Source organism: Myotis yumanensis, unplaced genomic scaffold (genome assembly GCF_028538775.1).
Source record: "Myotis yumanensis isolate MYYU_CA2020_CCGP unplaced genomic scaffold, mMyoYum1.0.hap1 SCAF_2, whole genome shotgun sequence".
In the NCBI taxonomy this organism is placed as follows: domain Eukaryota; kingdom Metazoa; phylum Chordata; class Mammalia; order Chiroptera; family Vespertilionidae; genus Myotis; species Myotis yumanensis.
In genome coordinates, this window is record NW_027223753.1 from 26726569 (window position 1) to 26749187 (window position 22619).

General features: G+C 39.7%; 2 protein-coding genes across 4 annotated transcripts in view; both read left to right on the forward strand.

The window, feature by feature from the left end:
- RLF (RLF zinc finger) overlaps nucleotides 1–7248 on the forward strand; it is a 77783-nt gene extending 70535 nt beyond the window's left edge. The window contains exons 1-2 of one of the 2 annotated variants that reach the window (XM_070404816.1): nucleotides 2010–2845; nucleotides 5388–7248. In XM_070404816.1, the coding sequence (XP_070260917.1) occupies nucleotides 2606–2845; nucleotides 5388–5702 (555 nt within the window). In that variant the 5' untranslated portion in view covers nucleotides 2010–2605 and the 3' untranslated portion in view covers nucleotides 5703–7248. Of the gene's footprint in view, nucleotides 1–2009; nucleotides 2846–5387 lie in introns of those variants that run through there. The other variant, XR_011470228.1, reaches the window with a different exon arrangement.
- A 1691-nt stretch (nucleotides 7249–8939) lies between these two features.
- The window catches only part of ZMPSTE24 (zinc metallopeptidase STE24), a 46727-nt gene continuing 33047 nt past the window's right edge, over nucleotides 8940–22619 (forward strand). Inside the window, exons 1-5 of one of the 2 annotated variants that reach the window (XM_070404822.1) lie at nucleotides 8940–9195; nucleotides 11223–11369; nucleotides 15943–16029; nucleotides 20289–20405; nucleotides 21006–21158. In XM_070404822.1, coding sequence (XP_070260923.1) covers nucleotides 9073–9195; nucleotides 11223–11369; nucleotides 15943–16029; nucleotides 20289–20405; nucleotides 21006–21158 — 627 coding nt within the window. In that variant the 5' untranslated portion in view covers nucleotides 8940–9072. The remainder of the gene's footprint in view (nucleotides 9196–11222; nucleotides 11370–15942; nucleotides 16030–20288; nucleotides 20406–21005; nucleotides 21159–22619) is intronic. The other variant, XM_070404821.1, reaches the window with a different exon arrangement.

Below are 22619 nucleotides of genomic sequence, written 5' to 3' on the forward strand. Positions count from 1 at the left end.
AGTTTCCTGCATCACGGAGATTATAGTCCAGTAAGGAAGATAGACATTAAATGAAATACTAAAAGTGGTTAAGTGCTGCAATAGAAGCTTTGCCTGTGATGGGAACCAAAAAGAGGACAGGAAAAGCTTCTTTGAGGATGTGGTGTTTAAACAGAAATTCAAAGAATTAATAGGAGTTAGCCAGAGAGGATAATCCAATTATGTGCAAAGGTTTTGTGGTGCAACAGCTTGGTATGGTAGTGACATTTGAAGTCTACTTGAAAGAAAAAGTGGGAAAGGAGAGGGTTGGATAGGTAAGTAGGAACCAAGTATTTTGTGCCTTATAATCCATGTTCTAGATTTCAGATTTTGTTTGAAAGTCAACCTATTGAAGGCTCAAAAGTAAACCTTGCATATGTCATAAGTTGCCATGTGTAAGTAAAAAAAGCCCTAATAGGGCATAGGCATGATGTTGAAGACTACTAAATAGGCACAACCGTGTGATGGCTGGTTGGCTAGGTGAATGGATGACACTAAAGGTGGGCTGAGATCAATTCTTGGTCATTGGAGTTGTTCAGGTATCCAAGTGGGAAATCAAACAAATGGGGTTTTTGGCCTAGATTCTCTTTGAGACATCATATATTATTGAGATTTACAATACCTTGTATTTGATCATAAAAATCACTACAAATAATAGTTGCCCTTATCTATATGTATAGCATGGTACTTTTACACAAATTATCAAATTCTCATTACAGCTCCTCAAGGTAGGAATAACTCCCACTTTACAAATGAAGAATTGAGTCCCAGATTAATAACTTTCCCAAGGTAACAAGGTTAGTGAATAGTTGAACCCAGATCCATTATACTCTCAAAGACCTCATAACAGCTACTAGTATAAACAAAGTTTCTATACAAACTAGTACACAAATATGGTAATTAATAGGCATTTGATGAATGAACAATTTAGTCTGGAATAGATATCTGGAATTCTTCTAGGGGGACTTTGCATTCACTTAAAAATATTTTAATATGTGCTATGTGCCAAGCACTAGGGATAAAGTAGTCAATAAAATGGACATGGTCCCTGTCTTTCTTGAATTTACAATAGATGAGAAAAACCTGTATTACACCAAAAATTACACAAATCACTATAGTTGTGTTAAGTGCTTTGAAAGTAAAGTATTAGGTGCATTGTAACGGGGATCTAATTGAGTGTGGGGAGTCTTACATTATTCAGCTGTCACATCCCTATCTTTCTCCAAAAAGTTTCTGGTTATCATTCTCTGGTTTCTTACCTATATTTTTAACCTGTTATAGTCAAATCCCAAGCCTTTTCTGAGTAACTTTAGCCTGTACTAAAAAGGATTCTGGCTACAGTCAATTGCTAGCAGACTATGGGTTTAACATCCATAGCAGTCACTCCTAAATTACTTCTCCCCGACACAAGTACTATATTTCCAACAGCATTGTAGACTCCATTTTCTGGAAGTGTCTCTGACACCTTAAGCAACTTATCATACCTCCTCTTCCTGGAAGAACAAAACAGTTACTCCTTCCCCACCCAGCTTCCCTATTCCTGTTGTTTCAGCCAACCACAATGAACAACTTGGAGTAGCACCAGACAATATTTTCTAAAATCATTCGTCATAACTGATCCTTTCTTTCCTTATTGTGCCCCTCCCCACTTGGTGCAAACTCTCTTGTATTCTTGCTGTGTGTGAACTACCTTTTTCCATGTAAGCTTTTGGGGAACAGATCATACATTTTATATTTTCATATCGCCTTGCTGAGAAGATAGGTACTAATCAGTAAATAACTGACTTGATGACACACCAAATAGATTATAGTGCAACATGCTGTTTACAAAAGTGTTTAGAAAATGATACCATGTTTTCCCCTAATATAAATTGTTGAGGTGGAATGCCCTTCTGTAAAAAGATAAGCAAAATGAGGATCAAATGTGAAAAGTCTTCCTAAAGATCACAATTTCTTAATTATAACACATGAAAAAGGGGGATACTACAAAATGATCCAGTTATGATCTCGCTCCACATTTACCAGGTAAACTATTCACTCTTTAGTAAAGCCCTCTCTAAATCCTGTCTTCTCAGATGTCCACGTAGCCTCAATTGTCTCATTTTTCATGTGAAAATATTGTGCATGCAATGGATTGTTGGAAATTATCCAAACACTGTCCAAGAAGGTAACCACTAGCCACACATGGTTACTTAAATTTAATTAAAATTAAATAAAATGCAAAATTCAGTTCCTCTGCCACAGTATACACATTTCAAGTGACTAGTAGCTACCATATTGGACAGGATGTATTTCCATCTTTGTAGAAAGTTCTATTGGACAGTGCTGTGCTAGAGCTAGGACTTGTCAAGATCAAAGAAAACAATATGACCAAACTGAAAACGCAGGCCAGTCAGTACCTGGTTGGTTTTGAGTGAGAAGGTTCACTGGGTGAGTGGGAAGCAAGCTGATTTTTGGGACAGTGACATCACAAACCACAGCTCACAGGGGCTCTAGAACACCTGGGCTCTCAGGCCACTTTCCTTAACTCATATCTAGGGTCCTGAAGACTCTGAACATGTAGCTCTGGAGCTGCTGTCTTATTAAAATGCCAACATCTTCACCTTCATCTTCTATCTGGGACATCATAGATTATGCCTCTTTGAGCTCAATATGGAATTGGCTCCAAGCAACTTTTCTGGGACAGACTAGTGTGGCTCAGCAAGCAAATTTGGGGCTAATAGATAATCTTGCTCCGGTTCTGCAAGCTGCCCTCGGGATTTTCTTTCTTATTTTCTTGGCAGTAGGACTATACGCCTTATGGAAACGAAGTGTTCGGTCAATTCAGGTTATACTCTTTTGTTAGAGAAATTTAAATAGTTATACATTGAAAGTTGATTCTCTCCCCATATTGCTACCATTCTGTCTTAACACCATGCAGATGGGCAAGGGTGAACTCGTCTCTGAAGGTTTTTTAGTTGGTTGAAACTAAATTGTCCTTAAAAACTTCCCCCAATTAGGTTTTGAGCATAAAAATGCTTTCTCACAATTGTCTTTGGCTTGTCTTATAGCAGTGGTTCTAAACCTTCCTAATGCCGCGACCCTTTAATATAGTTCCTCATGTTGTGGTGACCCCCAACCATAACATTATTTTTGTTGCTACTTCATAACTGTAATTTTGCTACTGTTATGAATCATAATGTAAATATCTGATATGCAGGATGTATTTTCATTGTTACAAATTGAACATAATTAAAGCATAGTGATTAATCACAAAAACAATATGTAATTATATATGTGTTTTCCGATGGTCTTAGGCGACCCCTGTGAAAGGGTCATTAGACCCCCAAAGGGGTCATGACCCACAGGTTGAGAACCCCTGTCTTATAGTAAAGTAGATCAAACAAGTTCACAACCTGAAAAGGCAGCCTTACCCCCAAATTTATTTATTTATTTATAAGTGTTTTTATTGGTTTCAGAGAGTAAGGGAGAAGGAGAGAGAAACATCAATGATGATCAAGAATCATTGATTGGCTGCCCTCTGCACGACCCCCACTGGGGACTGAGCCCACAGCCCAGTCATGTGCACTGACCTAGAATGGAACTGTTATCACCTGGTTCATGAGTAGACGCTCAAACACTGAGCAACACCGACTGGGCACCCCCACATTTATTTGATCACTGATTCATCTTTGAGTATCTACTATGTGCCAGGCGCCATTCGGGGTACCTTTTCTAGAATAGGCACCGCGAGTATGACTAGGATCTTGGGTTCTTACTGTGCCATTGCTTTGTAACTGATGAGGCATGAATAGTCAGTCATTTAGTCATCATGGTGTTTTCATTATTTCCTTGTTTTAACAAGATAGGGTTCCATAAGTATACAGTGGCTCTTTTTGGTAAGAGGAGTATAATTGGCTGGGATTATGAGAAACATTTAGGATTTTACATATTTCTGTGTAATCATCTAAGATAATACCTATATTTACAATATAGTCAGAATGCTTTGAGAGTCCCAACAATTTCATGACATGAAGTTATTTTCATATGGAAAACAAAAATGAGGTGAACTGAGGTTCAGTGGAAATGAAAGGAGATAGGTTTTAAAAAAGACTGTCTTAAAGAGTGGTTTACTTGGCAAATGCTAAAAGAAATTATTACCAAATCATTTTACAGCATGTCACTACTGTTGAGGAACCATGGTCATATGCATTCTCTTAATCTTTCAAACCCTGCATGGTAGGCAGGGCAGGGATTATCATCTCAATTTTATAGGTGAGGAAATTTGGTTATCACCTACCCACGATGACAGAGACCGGAAAAGCTGAGATTTGAACCCAACTTTTAGGATTCAAATTCAATTCTTTTCCAAAATCTCATTTAACATAAGCTGACTTAAATCCCAATATGGATGTGTATGTATATACATATTCACATACACACATTATAATCAGATAATACAAGGCAAAAAACCAAACTCTATCTGTAGTTCTGAGTTCTGCTCTTGTATGGTTACTGCTTAGTTAAATCAGAAAGACAAATTTACAGCCCTCCACAAACTCAGCCAAGAAAAAGCGGTAGTGTAACAGAATGGTAAATAGCACTGGCGCTGAAGTCGACTGCTGGGGCTTAAATTTTGGTTCCACCACTTGCTGTGTGACCAAGAGCAATCACTTAGCCTCTAAGCCCATTTCCTTAACTGTAAGATGGGTTTGCTAACAGTGCCTTCCTCAGGGTTGTTGTGAGGATTGAAGGAGTTACTACTGTATATATAAAGCTTAGCACATAAATATCCAATAAGCAAGTAGTGCTGGTATGATAAGGAAAAAAGATTGTTTGTTTGTTTTTTATTCTGGCAGGAATCTGTCTTGGTACATTAAAAGTTTTTGCCATGACCAGGAAATCCAGTTTTTTAGACCACTGTGTCCTGAATATACATGTAAGTCTGAATTCCTGGATTCCAGTACTGGCTCTACCATTTCCAAGTATATGACCTTGGACAATGACAGGGTCCAAAATGGAAGGTAACAAAATGGCTATTCAGTTGTGTGTTTTTGTTTGTTTTTTGTTTTTTACATAATTAGGTCATGCACAGGCAAGGGAACTCCTAGCAAAGAGCCCTGCATGTGGCAAACTTTCGGCAAAGGGTATCTATTATTATAATCTTTATTAAGTAAATGCAAATAATAATCCCTGACCTGCCTACTACTATATTTTGTGGTGAAAATCAAAAGATGAAATAGGGGCAAAGATGTTTTGTTAAACGAGGCTTGGAAAAGGAATGAGGGGTTATTGTTACCACTCAGTTTTTGTTTTATTCTGCATCTATAGTAAACTGGCATTTCACGTGAATAAACAAGTAACGTTCAACTTCTGTTGTTTTATTTTAGAGTCTGTTGTTGTTTGTAATCACACTCTACAGACTTTACAAGAAGGGCTCAGAGTTTTTGGAGGCTTTGCTGGTCAACCCAGAAGGGATTCATCTCCCAATTCAAGACAAAAGTATCCTCCTGTCCTTGGGTCTGCAAGAGAAAATTTTGAAACAACTTCAGATGGTGGAAAGCAAAGTGAAGAACCTGGAGGGGATGATAATTTCTCAAAAACCTGCCACGAAAAGGGATTGCTCCTCTGAGCCCTACTGCAGCTGCTCCGACTGCCAGAGTCCCTTGCCCACATCAGGGTTTACTTCCACATCTGAAATCTGATGGACTCCAATCTTTTCCAGACAAGCACCGTTTCCCTTGTGTGCAGTGGTGTGCCAATAAAGGTAGAGAACTGTATTGAAATTACCCTACAAGGCCTGGCTCTCTATCAGTAGGGCCCAACTTTTTCTTGTGTGTTGGGGTAATATTGGGAAGGGTGGTGGTTTAAAATGTCTCTGGGACTGTGGTGCCCGCTCAGCAGGCTGGAGACCCGAATCTAGGGATTGGGAAAAGAAGGGAGAGTGGTCATGGATAGGGCCTTCAGCCCATACCAAGGAGGTTGGGTTGAATATAATAAACAGCAAGAATGTGCCATTGGAGGGCGATGCTGTGGACCGTCCGGTAGAGGTAGGCCGGCCCTTGTGCTGGTCTTGGGTATAAACGAACTATTTGGCCCAGGAGTTTCCCTGCATTAATTACTCAGAAGTGGGCAAGGGCGGGGGTGGACATAAAGGAGACTGTTTAACTTTATCCACCTTTTGCTGATACTTCCTCTGTGCTGAGCAGAGTGATAATTCTTGGGAATCTGTCCCGAGTGTTTTAGGAGCTCTCGGTTTGGCTGGCTGGACAGGTAATTTCAGAACTTGACTTTAGGGGAACTCTCAGGTGAATTCAGTTTGGCAGCGCCTTGGCACACTCAGTTGGTTAAAGCATCATCCCAATGTGTCAAGGTTGCAGGTTTGGTCCCGGTCCGGGCACATACAAGGATTCAACACTATGATATAATTTTCACAAGTATGGGGAGATGGTAGCTAATCTTTATTGGGCAAGCCAGGCACATTGCTAAGATATTTACATGATTTTTCTTATTTGGTCCTCACAATATGAGGAAGCAAATACTATTATTCTAATTTTACTGATTGGAAACTGATAGAGAGGTTAAGCAACTTGCTAACATATGGTACAGCTATGACCAGGACTCAAGCAGCCTAACTAAATGTGCACTCTTTAGCCCCAAAGTTTGGAGCTTCTGTGAGATTTTGGACCAACTGCAGCAGGCTGGCTGGACCTAGACAGATGAAGACAAGAAGACTGAAGAGGGCATAGCAATGACAGACCAAGGGAGAATTTTGAAAAAGTGTTTATCCCCTCATATTTTAAGTTAATATCTAAAAGTTTCCATCATTCATTTAAATAGTTGCAATGGAGCCCTAGCTGGTTTGGCTCAGTGGATAGAGCGCGGGCCTGTGGATCGAAGGGTCCCTGTCAAGGGCAAGTATCTCAGTTGCAGGCTCCTATCAGGCCTAGGCCCTGGTCGGGCCTCATGCAGGAGGCAACCAATCAATGTGTTTCTCTCACAGTGATATTTCTGTCTTTCCTCTCTCTTCTCTCTCTAAAAATCAATGGAAAATATCCCCGATTAAAAAACAAAAGTAGTTGTAATGCATGTAAATTCTGGCAAATTATAAATAATGACAATTTAAGATAAAATTGTAAAATTACTTTTTATAATGTATCCAGCAGAATCCACATAACAACTGAATAACCACTATCATCCATTTAAAATTACACAAATAAGCTCTTTAATATTTGTCATTTCTACATTTTCTTTTATCATTTCTAACTTACATTTGTATTCCACTTCCCCATTAAATGTTATCCGAATGTAACTTTTTGTTAGTAAAACCTTTAATTGATCCTTGTTTGAGATAAAAATATGTACCTATTAGGAGTAGAATTTTTTTAATGTTCCTGTAATTGTATGGGTCTATGTATTAGAATTCTTTGAATTGACTAATCATTATAATGATCATTACAATTAATGATTAAAAATCTGTGCAAAATGATACGATTACATTTAATAATACATAAACATACAATGTAAAACACTACTGGAAAAGTATTTCTCAGTGAGATGGATGGGGCTTCCTCACCAATTAATTCATGTGTCTGAATGACTACTTATTACTAATAGATTCATTTTTTTGTTTTTGTAGATATAGTGCTGAGAAATATTACTCCACAAATAGGAATGCTAGTTTTCTAATAGGCATGTCAATCAATTCTTTAACTTCCTTCTCAGTTATATACCACAAATTAAATAATGTCCCTTCATTAGCTGACAGTTCAATTAGGTCCACCACTAATTTTGTTGAAAGCAAAGAACTGAAAACATTTTGACTTGCAAAACAATTTGTTATCCTGTCATTAGAGACCATCACTTTCTCGAGTGACATTTAATTCTGTAATTACTCTCATTTAGAAGCATTTCGGAAAAGTTGGGAAATTCAAGATAGTGTTAATTTCCACACATCATTAGCACTACAATTTCACTGTAAATATATTTTAGTTGCAGATTTAGCTCAATTCATTGTAAATAATAATTATGCACAGTAGCAACGCCACTCTGTCAATCCAAGTAACCAAGTCAGATTTATCTTCGGTCAGGAAATATTTCACTTGTCAAGTCAAACCAATGTGTTAACAGGCGTCCCCGTGACCACATTTCACTCCTGAATTCCAAGACAGACATGGCACTGTGCTTTGATCGGAGTTTGTCCCTACATCACGGTAGGCCCTTCCACTTTGCTCCAGAGCACTCTCTCTCTCTCTCAGGGAAAATGCCGCCTTGGACTCGCCTGAGGTGGAAGAGGCGAGATTTGGAATGAAAATCTCATCACTACGGCCCATTCTCTAACACGCCTGAATTCAGAACACCCCGACACAGGCCGAAACACGGCGCTCACAACGCCTAGCCTCTCTGTTGACTGTCCCTTTAGTCTGAAGGTATCCCGGGATGAACATACCACAATCCGAATAGCATTAGTTAGAGGAATGGCCTCTAGAGCCTGAGACGTCCGCTCCTGCCTGGTTCTTCCCAGCTACTTCGGGGCGGGAGCGGCGGTCCCCTCTGCCTCAGTGCCCGCTCGGCCCCCTACCAGTGGGCTGGTCCTGGCGGGGAAAGACGGCTCAGGTCGCGGCCCAGCAGGGCAAGCCCCGAAGCGAAGAGACAGATGCAACTGCGGATCTGGAAGCTAGAAAGCAGCGCCAGAGGGAAGCCGGAAGCCTCGGCCGGCCCTCCGCAAGGAGCTGCATGTTGGTGTGCATCTCAGCGTGACCAGGTCGCCGGCCGGAGCTGGAGTTGGCGGAGGCCGGAACGCGGCGTCAGGGTTTCAGTTCTCCTCGAGTCGGAAGGGAGGAAGCGGAACGGTCCTTTTCCGGCTGACACGAGGCGGTCCAAAGAGGCGTGGGCACGGGGAAGACTATCTGTGTAACACTGCCGGCTGCGCGCAGGGCGTGGGATGGGGGTGGCTGTCGGAGCCGGGGCGCTCGGAAGGGACGGAAATAGCTGTAACACTGACGGGACGCTGTGAGGGGACGGTGTTGGTGTGGCACTGTTGCACGCTTCAGGAGCCGGCGGAACCCGGTGGCCATGGGGATGTGGGCGTCGCTGGACCCCATGTGGGAGATGCCGGCCGAGAAGCGTATCTTTGGGGCCGTGCTGCTCTTCTCCTGGACCGTGTATCTGTGGGAGACCTTCCTAGCACAGCGGCAGGTGAGCCTACAGAGCGCAGCTAATGCCGACGCCCGGCCAGCTCTAGGCCAGCCATGGTCTCACCCCAAGTCCCTAAATGAGGCTGCGGCCCCAGCACCCAGCCTCGACCCTCTGGAGTCCCTACTGAGCCTCCTCATTTGGCCCGATGGTGGAATTGGCCTTGAGAGGACCCGGGGCCTTGGGCACGTTTTCCGCAACGTGATGGAGGGACTCGGGCGGGTTAGGGCCTGGAAGGGAAAGCAGCCTTACACCTGCCCCACGGCTTCCTTAAGCTCCCCGGGGGGGCTGATCTTTGTGATCTATGGCAGCGATCCATAAGCCTTCAAAGGGAAGATCCTAACATTTTAGATTCACGACTTCCTCATGACTTTTGTACAATCCTGCTCAACCATAGAATCAGGAAACCATTTTCTGAAAATAAATCCTTCCGAGGGCCCCGAACTCTATTTCCTTAAAAAATAAAGTTTTTATTTTTTTGCCCGAAGAACAATCTTTCTTGTTTTTATCAAAAGCTTCTTTATTATTTTTGTTTAAGCAATTAAAACAGTAAAGTAGACATGAAAGTTCCTTAGCAGTTCCCGGGCGATGATCATAACAGGTTGATGGACTAGAGATCTGAACTTTTAAATGGGATAGATTTTAAGTTTAGTTGACTGCTTTATTGCCATCTCTCACTGCTGGTTTGCTTTACCTACATTCTTCTGTGTTGTTGCTGAATTGTGTCAGCCAGGATGGCTATGAAAACCTTTTTTTTCTTGAGCATTACAGACTTTTTCCTCTGCAAATTTCTTCTCTCATTTGACATTCTGCATGAATCTTTAAATTGGAAAATTTAATTTTTCTATATCTGTCAGTGTTTGGATTACATCTTGATCTCTTCTTTCAATCCAGAATATTCAAAGAGGCATTAATATGAATAGCATTAGTTTCTCTGACCTAATAGCTCTTTGGATAGCTTCATTAGTTTAGAGCAGCGGTGGGCAAACTTTTTGACTAGAGGGCCACAATGGGTTCTTAAACTGGACCGGAGGGCCGGAACAAAAGCATGGATGGAGTGTTTGTGTGAACTAATATAAATTCAAAGTAAACATCATTACATAAAAGGGTACGGTCTTTTTTTTTTTTTAGTTTTATTCATTTCAAACGGGCCGGATCCGGCCCGTGGGCCGTAGTTTGCCCACGGCTGGTTTAGAGTCTTGTTCGCCTAGAGAAGATACTTTGCAGAAAGGAAGCACACAATATGTAGTATCCAAATTGGGGATGGGTTTTGAACATCTCTCTGTCTTACTTTAATAATAAGCCTATTTCAGTAACTACTTTTCTATAGTGTCTTCTTTACTCAGTTATGCTTTCATGTAGTGCCTTTTAATGAGGGTTTGGTAAAATGCATAACAATAAATAGAGAAGCCATTTGTCATAAAACCACTGTAGAAGATACTGTCCATTATATTGTTCAGTATCTGTTCCTTATATTATGTCCCATGGGCTTAAGGTATCTTTTAGCATCTGGTTTAACGAGAAAATTTGTCTTTCTTGAAGACCTGATATGTTTGTATCTGTTATTCCTCAAATTTCCCTTAATTTGGCTGCTTGGACCAAATTTAATTACTAGCCACAGTATCTGTTAATACTCATGGTTAGCATATTTGGTTCCTTGTCCTTCCCATGAATTTGTTTTCTGTACTATAGGATATATGTTATACCTGAAATGAATGGTATCATTTGTGAAGTTACAGTTTTGGTTTACATATGCAAGCTGAAGTATGATAACAACCCTGATTTTAATCTTACATAGTCAGCTAGCCTCAGATTCTCTCGTTCTTTTACTTTTCTGCACAGTTGTTTTAGTAGACAATGTGCTTGATCAAATACATTAATTGTGTATGTATAAAGCAAATTCAACAGGCTTACGTGACAAATTAACATTATAAACCATTCAATGTTTGATCATAAATGACTAGTGTAATAAATAATGAGTTGGTTTGACTGTTTCATTAAAGTGTTTTTTTTTTTTCAAAATATTTCAGAGACGGATATATAAAACAACAACTCATGTACCAATGGAATTAGGACAGATCATAGATTCAGAAACGTTTGAGAAATCTCGACTGTATCAGCTGGATAAAAGTACCTTCAGCTTCTGGTCAGGACTCTATTCAGAGATTGAAGGCACTGTGAGTAATTTACTTTTTTTTTTTAAATTGTTTTATTGCTTAAAGTATTACAAAGAGTATTACATATGTCTCCTTTTTTTCCCCGCCCTTGACAATCCCCTGGCCTCCCCTACCCCCCAGTGTCTTATGTCCATTGGTTATGCTTATATGAGTAATTTACTTCTTGAAGAGACTATCAAATTGTTTAATACTTTTTATTTTTTATTTATTTATTTTTTAAAAAAATATATTTTATTGATTTTTTACAGAGAGGAAGGGAAAGGGATAGAGAGTTAGAAACATCGATGAGAGAGAAACATCGATCAGCCGCCTCCTGCACATCTCCTACTGGGGCTGTGCCCGCAACCCAGGTACATGCCCTTGACCGGAATCGAACCTGGGACCTTTCAGTCTGCAGGCCGACGCTCTATCCCCTGAGCCAAACCGGTTTCGGCTTAATACTTTTTAAAATATATTTTTTTATTGATTTAAGAGAAGAAGGGAGGGAGAGAGAGACAGAGGGAGAAATCAATGAGAGTGGATCATTGATCGACTGCCTCCTGGGATCAAGCCCACAACCTGGGCATGTGCCCTGACCGGGAATCGAACCCAGTGACCCCCTGGTTCATAGGTCGACGCTCAACCACTGAGCCATGCTGGCTGGGCTGTTTAATGCTTTGTAATGTTTGTTTTCCTTTTTATATTTTTGTAATATAAATACATCTACAAATCCGATAATTTTTTTTCTGATCTTTGTTATTGATAGACTAGGTGTGAAGCAAAAGAGGCAGAAATGTAACTGTTATGATTTCACTTATATGTGGAATCTAATGAACAAAATAAACAAACAAACAAAATAGAAACAGACTCGTAGATACTCATAAAGAACAGACTGACAGCTGTCAGAGGGGAAGGGGTTTGTGGTGCTGAGTAGTAGCTTGATTGTTACCGTTGGTGACATGGGAGTGGTTCAGTTTGCTAGGAGATGATAGAGGTATGGAGAGTACAAACAGAATGAGAGCTCTGTAATCTGTGGCTCAAGCTAGAAGCAGTACTGATGGGCAAAAGGTGGGAACAGTAATAGTCATTCTAATAGTTGTATGGGTAGCCCTGACTGGTTTGGCTCAGTGGATATGGTGTCGGCCTGCGGACTGAAGAGTCCCGGGTTCGATTCTGGTCAAGGGCATGTACCTTGGTTGCAGGCTGGATCCCCAGTGTGGGGCGTGCAGGAGGCAGCTGATTGATGTTTCTCTCTCATCAATGTTTCTAACGTTGGCATTAATGCATGGTATATGTTCCACTTCCTCTCTGTAAAAAAATCAATCCCTCTGCCTTCCTCTCTGTAAAAAAATCAATAAAATATATTTTTTTAAAAATAGTTGTATGGGTAGTGATTTTTCATTTAGTATATTGTTTTCATATTTATTGTTTTGTTTGATGTTTACAACAGTCTCTGTGGTAGAAAGTATAGGCATTATTCACTTTTTATGGCTGAGAATGTGAAGGCTCAGAGAAATTAAATGGCTTGCTAGTAACACTAGTAAATGGGAGAATGGGTTTCAAACGCTGCTCTTCTGAGTCTTTAAAATTACATTGAAGAAACCATTCTTAAAACTCTAGGGACTGCAACATGAATGTGCTATTTCTCCTTGGGGAATTAGCAGCTACATTTGCCATGAGATAGGGAGCATTTTGTGTTACTTTAAAATCCTGTTCTGTTTGAAAACAAGTTCATTAATTCCTGTTTTGTGTTGATTAAAATCAATAGGCTTATATGCTTTAGTACAAAGTTAGCTTAGACTCTTTTTCTTGCCTTGGTATTTTTTACCTGAGGGAACATAAGCAGAGGCCTTGTGTACCCACAGGTGCCACTGTTCACACATAGGTGACAGCCCCCAGCGAGGAAATGTCCAGCCTCTCTGAGACACTCCTCACATCTCATAGATGTCAGTAAGGAGCCCTCAAGAATGGAATGGCTGAGGAGTAGCGTAGGGCAGAGTAGAAAAGTTCAAATTGTTGCTTCTTTAATTTCTGCGTGTTTTGGGGTGAGTAGTTTAGCCTCTTTGAGCCTCATTTTCCTCCTCTTTAAGATGAGAAGTAGATAGATATTAAACCATGTCGCATGTGGTTTATGGCAAGGACTAAGTAAGATCATGTAAATGAAGCACTTAGTACAGTGCTTCACACAGCAATTAGTCATTGGGTTTCTTTAGGCAAATTACTTCAACCTCTCTGAGTTTCAGTTGCCTGGTTTATAAAACAGAGATGACTGTGCTCTTGCCCTGCCTGCTTTTCAAAACTTCAGTGAAATCATTATAAAAGCACTGGACTTATTATTGCTGAGATCATTAGTTCTTTTTATAGGATATCCCAGGAGCATGCTCAGGAAGAGTATCAGTATAGAGAAAGTTTACTGTTCACTGTACTTTGTTTTTCATTCCACAGAGTATACTAAACAAGGTTGCAACAGCAGTACCCAAATGCATTCATAGATGGACTCAAAGTTCATGTTAAAGCTACCCTTGGTACTTACTGAAAAGCTGGACTTTTCATTAAAAGTGTTTCAGCCCTTCACCAAAGGCATTATAAATCCTTAATTCTGTATTGTTTATTAGTATTGAAAACAGGATGAAAGAAATGCCATCCCAAGTCGATTAATTCAACAAGTGGAACATATACCATGCATTAATGCCAAAGCATGTCTTTTGGGAAAATAGGGTTTACACCTATGATTGAGTTAGTTATTGTAAAGTGGAAATAGCTGGACATAGAGCTAAGGGAGCCTTTAAAAGCCATTTATTAAAACGGTGTTTTTCAAATTTGGGTGTACATCAGATTTATCTGGAGACTGCTGGGCCCCATTTCCAGTTTCTGATTCAGTAGTTCTGGGGTAGAGCCTGAGAATTTGCATTTCTAGCATATTCCCAGGTGATGCTACTGTTCAGAGATCATATTTGAGATCCCTGGTATTAAACCAACCCAGTACACTTGTAAAAACCAAAAAGATGGATGGGATCAACTGTGAGTGAGATTGTGGGGAAACAGGAGCACTCAGGTAATGCTGATGGGAGCATAATTTGGTATAAATACTTTAGAGAACAGCTGACAATACTGAATAAAGTTAAAACTCACCAAGGATGGATCTAAAAAAAATGTAGAGTCTAAAAGGCAGGTTGTATCGTATGATGTCATTTATATACATTCTTAAAAAGCATGTATAAACCATGATATTATTTATGGATTCATAGATAAAAATGCAAAGTAGATTGGGAGGATACCCATAAACTATATATTACTGTGCCTCAAACCCTCAAAGCACAAGGAACTGGTGAGATATTGTGCTTCTAAACAAAAAGTGTGATCGATCATTGTACTCCTGAGACTCCACAGGAAGAAACACTAAATTGATGCCTCTTGACCAAATGAGTTTCACAAACTTGTATCTGTTGTGGAAAATCGTGTTTCTTCAGCATGTATTCTCAGATTTTAAGAGCTTCCTCACTCTAATGTCCAAGTGATTTAGTGAATATCTGTGTTCACTTTATTTGCCCAAGACAAAGGGTGTGCTGAGAAAGGGGCCTCCTATGAAACCCTGACTCCTACCTCAGGATTCACCTTCTTACCGGGAGAAGGTACAGAGATTCCATTCTGTCCCAATTTGATAAGTGGACAGGACTCTCCACTTATACCACTACTAATACTTTGTCCTGGCTGAGGTGGGGTTTTGTGTGTGTGTGTGTGTGTGTGTGTGTGTGTGGTTTTTTGTTTTGTTTTTTGTTTGTTTTTTAGGAAAAGCCAGTTATGGAGTCATAAAACCTGGTTCAATCCATTTCTGTCACTCAGTAGCAGTGGGATTTTGTACAATTGCTTAGCCATTCTAAGCTTGTTTCCTGATTCAGAAAGCCTTTGTTACGGTCTTGGCAAAAGTTTTTGTTTTTTTTAAAATATATTTTTATTGATTTCAGAGAGGAAAGGAGAGGGAGAGAGAGATAGAAACATGAGCGATAAGAGAGAGAATCATTGATCAGCTGCCTCCTGCATGCCCCATACTGGGGATTGAGCCCGCAACCTAGGCATGTGCCCTTGACCAGAATCGAACCTGGGACCCTTCAGTCCGCAGGCCAACACTCTATCCACTGAGCCAAACCAGCTAGGGCTTCTTTTTCTTTAAACAGCTTTATTGAGATACTAGAGACCCAATGCAGGAAATTCGTGCAAGAGTAGACCTTTGCAGCCATGGCGGCTGCCTGGATCCCTCCCTCGCAGCCCCAGTGGCTGCCTGGATCCCTCCCTCGCAGCCCCAGTGGCTGCCTGGATCCCTCCCTCGCAGCCACGTCCAGAAAAACGTCCGGAAGGACGTCCAGTCTAATTAGCATATTATACTTTTATTAATATAGATAATTCACATATTACACAATTCACCCATATAAAATATACAGGCAAATACCTTTTTACAGTCTAAATTTAGTATCTCAATTGGTTTATATTCATCTAAATGCGTATTTTATCCTAAATAAGACAGGTCATTTTTTCTCTATACCATGATGGTTGCTAGTACTGCTCAAATGTGAGCAAGGTATGCTTTGTTTTATAGCTTATTCTTCTCTTTGGAGGAATCCCTTATCTCTGGAGACTTTCTGGACGATTTTGTGGCTATGCTGGCTTTGGACCAGAATATGAGGTATGTACATCCTTTTCTTAGCTTCCGTGGCTCTGAAATGATACCTGTCCTTTGCACATTTTGTAGGTGAACCACTCATTTAATCTCAGACACAAGGGAACTGAGTAATGTAGTCTCTGGTTAGGCAGCTGCTTCTCAGGAACAACTCAGCAATGAATGGGAAAGCATGTGTTTTGTTGAACCCACACTAAGCAGGTACTCTGTGCCACATAACTTAGCAGATACTTCAGACAAAGACAGAGTGTGTATCTCTTACAGTCTCCATTGAGCTGCTTGGTTTGTCTACCCACTCTTCCAGGAACTCCAGTTGAAGGCAAAGCCTTAAACTTGAGATTGCCCGCCTGTAAGGATGTTGAGACACTGCTTCCTGACTTTTCCTTAGAAATTTCCAAGTCTATTCCCTCTTTCCTGGTTCCTTTTTGAAATGATGGGTCTCTTCTACATATATAGGTACCTTGGGCTTTAATTCAGCTCATTTTATGTCCCTTTTCTAAAGCAGCCAAATTCTTTTAAGGTCCCTTTTTTTAAAATGTATTTTTATTGATTTCAGGAAGAAAGAGAGGGAGATAGAAACATCAGTGATGAGAGAAAATCACTGATTGGCTGCCTCTTGCACTCCCCCCTCTGGGGATTGAGCCCACAACCTTGGCATGTGCCCTGACCAGAATCCAGCCACGATCTCCCAGTTCATAGGTCAGTGCTCAACCACTGAACCACACTGGCTGGGCTATTTAATTTTCTATATAAAGGCACTTACCACTATTGCAGTAATCTTGTTTGTTTGTTTTCTTTTTATCGCCCTGACAAGAATTTTAAGTTTTAAGGAGACAGAGACCTTATATATACAGGTGTGGGCAAAAGTAGGTTTATAATTGTGAGTACATGAAAGTTTATTTTTATATTATTATTTATTAATTATTATATTTATTTGTTTTACAATTGTAAACCTACTTTTGCCACACCCTGTATTCTTCATTGCTATGTCACTGGTGCCTAGAAAATGCCAGTCACAGAGTAGGTACTCCATAAATATTTGTTGAATGAATGAACACACTCTATATACATATTCTAATATATTATTTTTGGATTTAACATCTTTTGGAGATCTCTTCCTGTTCTTATATACAGATCTTTGTTCTGGGTGTGTGGGTGTGGGTATTTTTTTAAATTTTAATCTTCACCGGAGGATATACTTTTACTGATTTAAAAGAGAGAGAGAGAGAGAGAGAGAGAGAGAACCATTGATCGGTTGCTTCCCACACTTGCCTCAAATGGGGATGGAACCTCTGGGCCACCCCTCCGGTGATCTGTTCTCTGTAATGGCTGTGCTATTGGTTGTCCATTCTTTGCACAGTTCTGATATACACAAATTTCAGTTATACAGTTGTTAAATAACACCAGTACCTTAAAAACATGGTTCAAATTTCAGTTACCATAGTATATTATATGAGTAATCACATAAAGTACAAACTTTCCTTCCTAGCTCTTTAGTCCACAGGTCACTTGCAAATAACAGATTCTCATTGTCATCAGTGACCAATCACCTCCCTTTTTCCAAAGTATGTGAGTGATTGGTCATTGCACATCTGTTATCAATTATTCTAAGTATGCATTGTGTTGCCTCCTGACATTTTTAAAAAATGGATGTATATCCACTTAACATTTTTTTTAAATGGATGATTGAAAAGGAATTGGCCAACAAAGACAAAAGTGTGGCAAAGAAATGAAAAATGATAACACGGGAGTGAAGCTCAAATCTGACATACGAGGAGTTATAGAAGAAGTAGCTGGCCCTGGGAATGCTGCCCCTGCTACCATTAGACAGATTTAGATCTGCAGCCAGAGGAACTTAGTGAAGGTGACCTTACTGGTATAAATGAGGAAAGTGGCTTGGACAAAAAGGATTATGTCCCAGACTTAGTGTGACTGGCAAAAAACTGCCACGTTAAAAGGCCTCAGTGATATTTTATGACACTGAAAGCTCAAATGGTAAAATGTTAAAATGTTCGAAGCTGATATAAACTTTGAGAGGAGTATAACAATTTATCAAGACAGAGAAAAGGTGCCATTTTCATACTGTAAGTTACACAACAAGAAGGCGAGCATTGTTCAAACTACTCAAGTTTTTTACAAAGAAATAAAACACTAATACTTTTTTTAATATGTTTTTATTGATTTTTTTTTTTTTTTTAGAGAGAGAGAGAGGGATAAAGAGATAGAAACATTGATCAGCTGCCTCCTACACACCCCCTGCAGTGGATCGAGCCCGAAACCTGGGCATGGTCAAACTGGTGACCTCTTGGTTCATGGGTCACTGCTCAACCACTGAGTCACTCTGGCCAGGCAAACACTAATTCTTAATGTTTCTAATGGTTTCAGTTATAGTATACTAGCCCGGCCATTGTTCCTCAGTGGTTAAGCATTGACCTATGAATCAGGAGATCATGGTTCAATTCCGGAACTGGCCACATGCCTGAGTTGCCGGCTTGATCCCCAGTAGGGGGCATGAAGGAAGCAGCCAATCAATGATTCTCTCTCATTGATGTTTCTATCTCTCTCTCTCCCTCTCCCTTCCTCTCTGAAATCAATAAAAATACAATTTAAATAAATAATAGTGTACTAAATAAATATTAGTTTGATTATTTTTTCATATCCTTACATATTTAGAACTGACAGTATGAGATAGCCAAAAATTATAAAGCTCAAAACAATCATCATTTTTTATATTGATTATTAAGATTTGTTGATAAACTAGAGAGAATGGGGGATGTTTCAGAAGTTTATAGACAAGCAAATGTCTTGTTTTACAAATATTTTTTTTAAATTCTTTATTGTTGAAAGTTTTACATAAGTCTCTTTTTTCCCTCATTGACTTCTTCCTGCCTGCTCCCACCCCCAGCACATGCCCCCACCTCCCTATTGTCTGTGTCCATTGGTCATGCTCATACGCATGGATACAAGTCCTTTGGTTGATCTCATACCCCACACCCCTACCCTCCCCGGCCTTCCCTCTAAGGTTTGACGGTCTGTTCGATGCTTCTGTGTCTCTATCTATTTTTGTTCATCAGTTTATGTTGTTCCTTATATTCTACAAATGAGTGAGATCATGTGATACTTATCTTTCTCCGACTGGCTTATTTCGCTTAGCATTATGCTCTCCAGGTTCATCCATGCTGTTGCAAATGGTAAGAGTTTTTTCTTTTTTACAGCAGCGTAGTATTCCATTGTGTAGATGTACCACAGTTTTCTAATCCACTCATCTGCTGATGGGCACTTAGGCTGTTTCCAAATCTTAGCTATTGTAAATTATGCTGCTATGAACTTAGGGGTGCATATATTCTTTCTGATTGGTGTTTCTGAGTTCTTGGGCTATATTTCTAGAAGTGGGATTACTGGGTCAAATGGGAGTTACATTTTTAATTTTTTGAGGAAACTCCATACTGTTTTTCACAGTGGCTGCACCAGCCTGCATTCCCACCAGCAGTGCACAAAGATTCCTTTTTCTCCACATCCTCACCAATATTGTTGTTTGTTGATTTGTTGATGATAGCCATTCTGACAAGTGTGAGATGGTACCTCATTGTCGTTTTAATTTGCATCTCAAGGATGATTAGTGACTTTGAGCATGTTTTCATATGTCTCTTGGCCTTCTGTGCGTCCACTTTCGAAAAGTGTCTATTTAGGTCCTTTGCCCATTTTTTGATTGGATTGTTTGTCTTCCTTTTGTTAAGTTGTATGAGTTCCCTATAAACTTTGGAGATTGAACCCTTATCAAATGTAACATTGGCAAATATGTTCTCCCATGCTTTGGGCTTTCTTGTTTTGTTGATGGTTTCTTTGCAGTGCAGAAGCTCTTTATTTTGATGTAGTCCCATTTATTTTTCTCCTTAGTTTCCATTGTCCTAGGAGATGTATTGATAAAGATAGTGCTATGACATATGTCTGATATTTTGCTGCCTATGGGATTTCCAAATCTTTCAACTGTTTATATGCCTTTTGGTAACTTCATACAGTGCCTGTGTAATAAAAGAGGAATTGTGGGGTTTTTTGCCTCCTTCTCTAAGAAGTAAACTTTGAGGGTATAGATGATGTTTCAGACCTTGTATTAGCCATAGAATCAGACACATTGCTTGAGATCTAGTAGGTACTCAGCAATTGCTTATCAATTTGTTCACTAAGAATTCATTTTAAGAATGAATTAATATTACACTGTAAAAACTGCCATGTTTGTTTGTTTTTTTCTTCCTTCTTGTCTTTAGATCACTCAGTCTTTGGTGTTTCTGCTGATGGCTACACTTTTCAGTGCATTGACTGGTTTGCCATGGAGTCTTTATAATACTTTTGTGATAGAAGAAAAACATGGTTTCAATCAACAGGTATAATAGAAAATGCAAGTGTTCTCTCTTAAATGTGAAGACCTTTTGTGCTCATAATTTGCTATTGTAGAGTATGAATTAGTTGAGGAAAAAGGGAACTGCATGTGGCAAAGATTGTAGTTTAAAGTCTTGCCATAAGCTCTTCTAGCACTCTGTCTAATGCTTTTCAGCTGACATTTATTATTATTATTTTTAAAATATATTTTATTGATTTTTTACAGAGAGGAAGGGAGAGAGACAGAAAGCCAGAAACATCGATGAGAGAGAAACATCGATCAGCCGCCTCCCGCACATCTCCCACCGGGGATGTGCCCGCAACCCAGGCACACGCCCCCGACCGGAATCGAACCTGGGACCCCCCAGTCCGCAGGCCGACGCTCTATCCACTGAGCCAAACCGGCTTCGGCTTCAGCTGACATTTAAATGAATTTATTTTAAACTGTAGAATGTAAGACATTTAGTTATTGTCTTGGGTTATCTAGTGTCATATAATATAGTCTCACTGCCTTTTAATTTTTAAATTTACTTTAATAATGTATCCTTTATTCATTAATTAGTTATTTAATAGCAGTTTCTTGTGATGATGTTTTCTTTTTTCAGACTTTGGGGTTCTTCATGAAAGATGCAATCAAAAAATTTATTGTGACTCAGTGCATTTTATTGCCTGTGTCTTCACTTCTACTTTACATTATTAAAATTGGGGGTGACTATTTTTTTATTTACGCCTGGCTGTTCACATTAGCTGTTTCTCTGGTGAGTAAAATCTTTGTTTCATGTTTTTTACAAATTTCCTTAGTGGGGTAATTATGGTATAGTCTTCATTAGCATTTAAACAGTTATTAAGAAGCAGATAAAATACACATAAGTGCTCATAAATTCCCCTGTTGGTTTCTGCTTTTGATTATAAAAATAGGAGAATTGACTCTGACAGATTTTCTTCTCCTTATGTTGACTTTTACAGATCCTAGAAGCTAGTTGTTACTTTTAATGATCCAGTTGTCAGGCAATTTTGAGCTATGCATTTATGAGTTGCCACCAGAATGGATGACACACTTTGGTAATTTAATGACTCTTGACTGAGCTCCGTTGCCTAAAAATCATGGCTGTTTTGAAGAGAATAGATTGAAGAGGGACAAGAAGAAAGCATAAATGTACTTGGTTTTTCTTTGCTTTCTTCCTCTGCTTTTTCCTTCCTCCTTTCTCCCTTTTCCCTCTCTCCCTTCTCCCTTCTCTGTTCCTTCCTCCCTCCTTTCCCCCCCTTCTTCCTACCTTCCCCTTCTGCTTTTCTCCCCATTACTTCTCTCCTCTCTTCCTTCTCCCTCCCTTTTTCTCTCATCCCCCTTCATTTTCCCTCATTCACATCTTCTTTTCCTCTTCTCCTTCCCACATTCTAAACTGTTTCACAACACAAACACTACAACACTATGAAAATTGTCTGTGACAGCCCCTAGAAAATATCATCTGTCATCTCTTAACTCCACCTATGAGCAGGTTTATTTTAGTCTGAATTAGCGTGATGCTCATTGCTTTACTTCCCACTGGTGGGATCAAGATTAGAAAATGGGCACTAGTTGGATTTACAAATATCTGTTGAATGGCAAACGAAGTGAGAGGAAATGCTTCCAAAATACTTAAAGAAGTGCTGTTTCAACCAAGTGTACAGTTGTGAGCTGTAGGTAATTAATTTTAGCTGACCAACCAAATAAGACAGCACACAGCCAGGTGCTAGTAATTTTTTTTAGCAAAGACTTCAGATCTGTCGTGGTTACTTTATTTTATTTTATTTTTTAATAAATTTTATTGATTTTTTACAGAGAGGAAGGGAGAAAGATAGAGAGTTAGAAACATCGATCAGAGAGAAACATCGATCAGCTGCCTCTTGCACATCTCCTACTGGGGATGTGCCCGCAACCCAGGAACATGCCCTTGACCGGAATCGAACCTGGGACCTTTCAGTCTGCAGATCGACACTCTATCCACTGAGCCAAACCGGTTTCGGCAGTCGTGGTTACTTTAAAAGGGAGCATTCCAGCTTCTTATGGGCTTATGAAATTCCCAAGATAGTTTTGAATGGACCATTTGACTTTTCAGTTATTACCACTTTGAGACTATTCATATTGATTTAATTCATCAAACAGATTGATGAATTTGGTATGGTTTGGGACTAGGAATACCAGAACAAATACTAGTAGATAAGGTCCCTGCTCTCAAGGT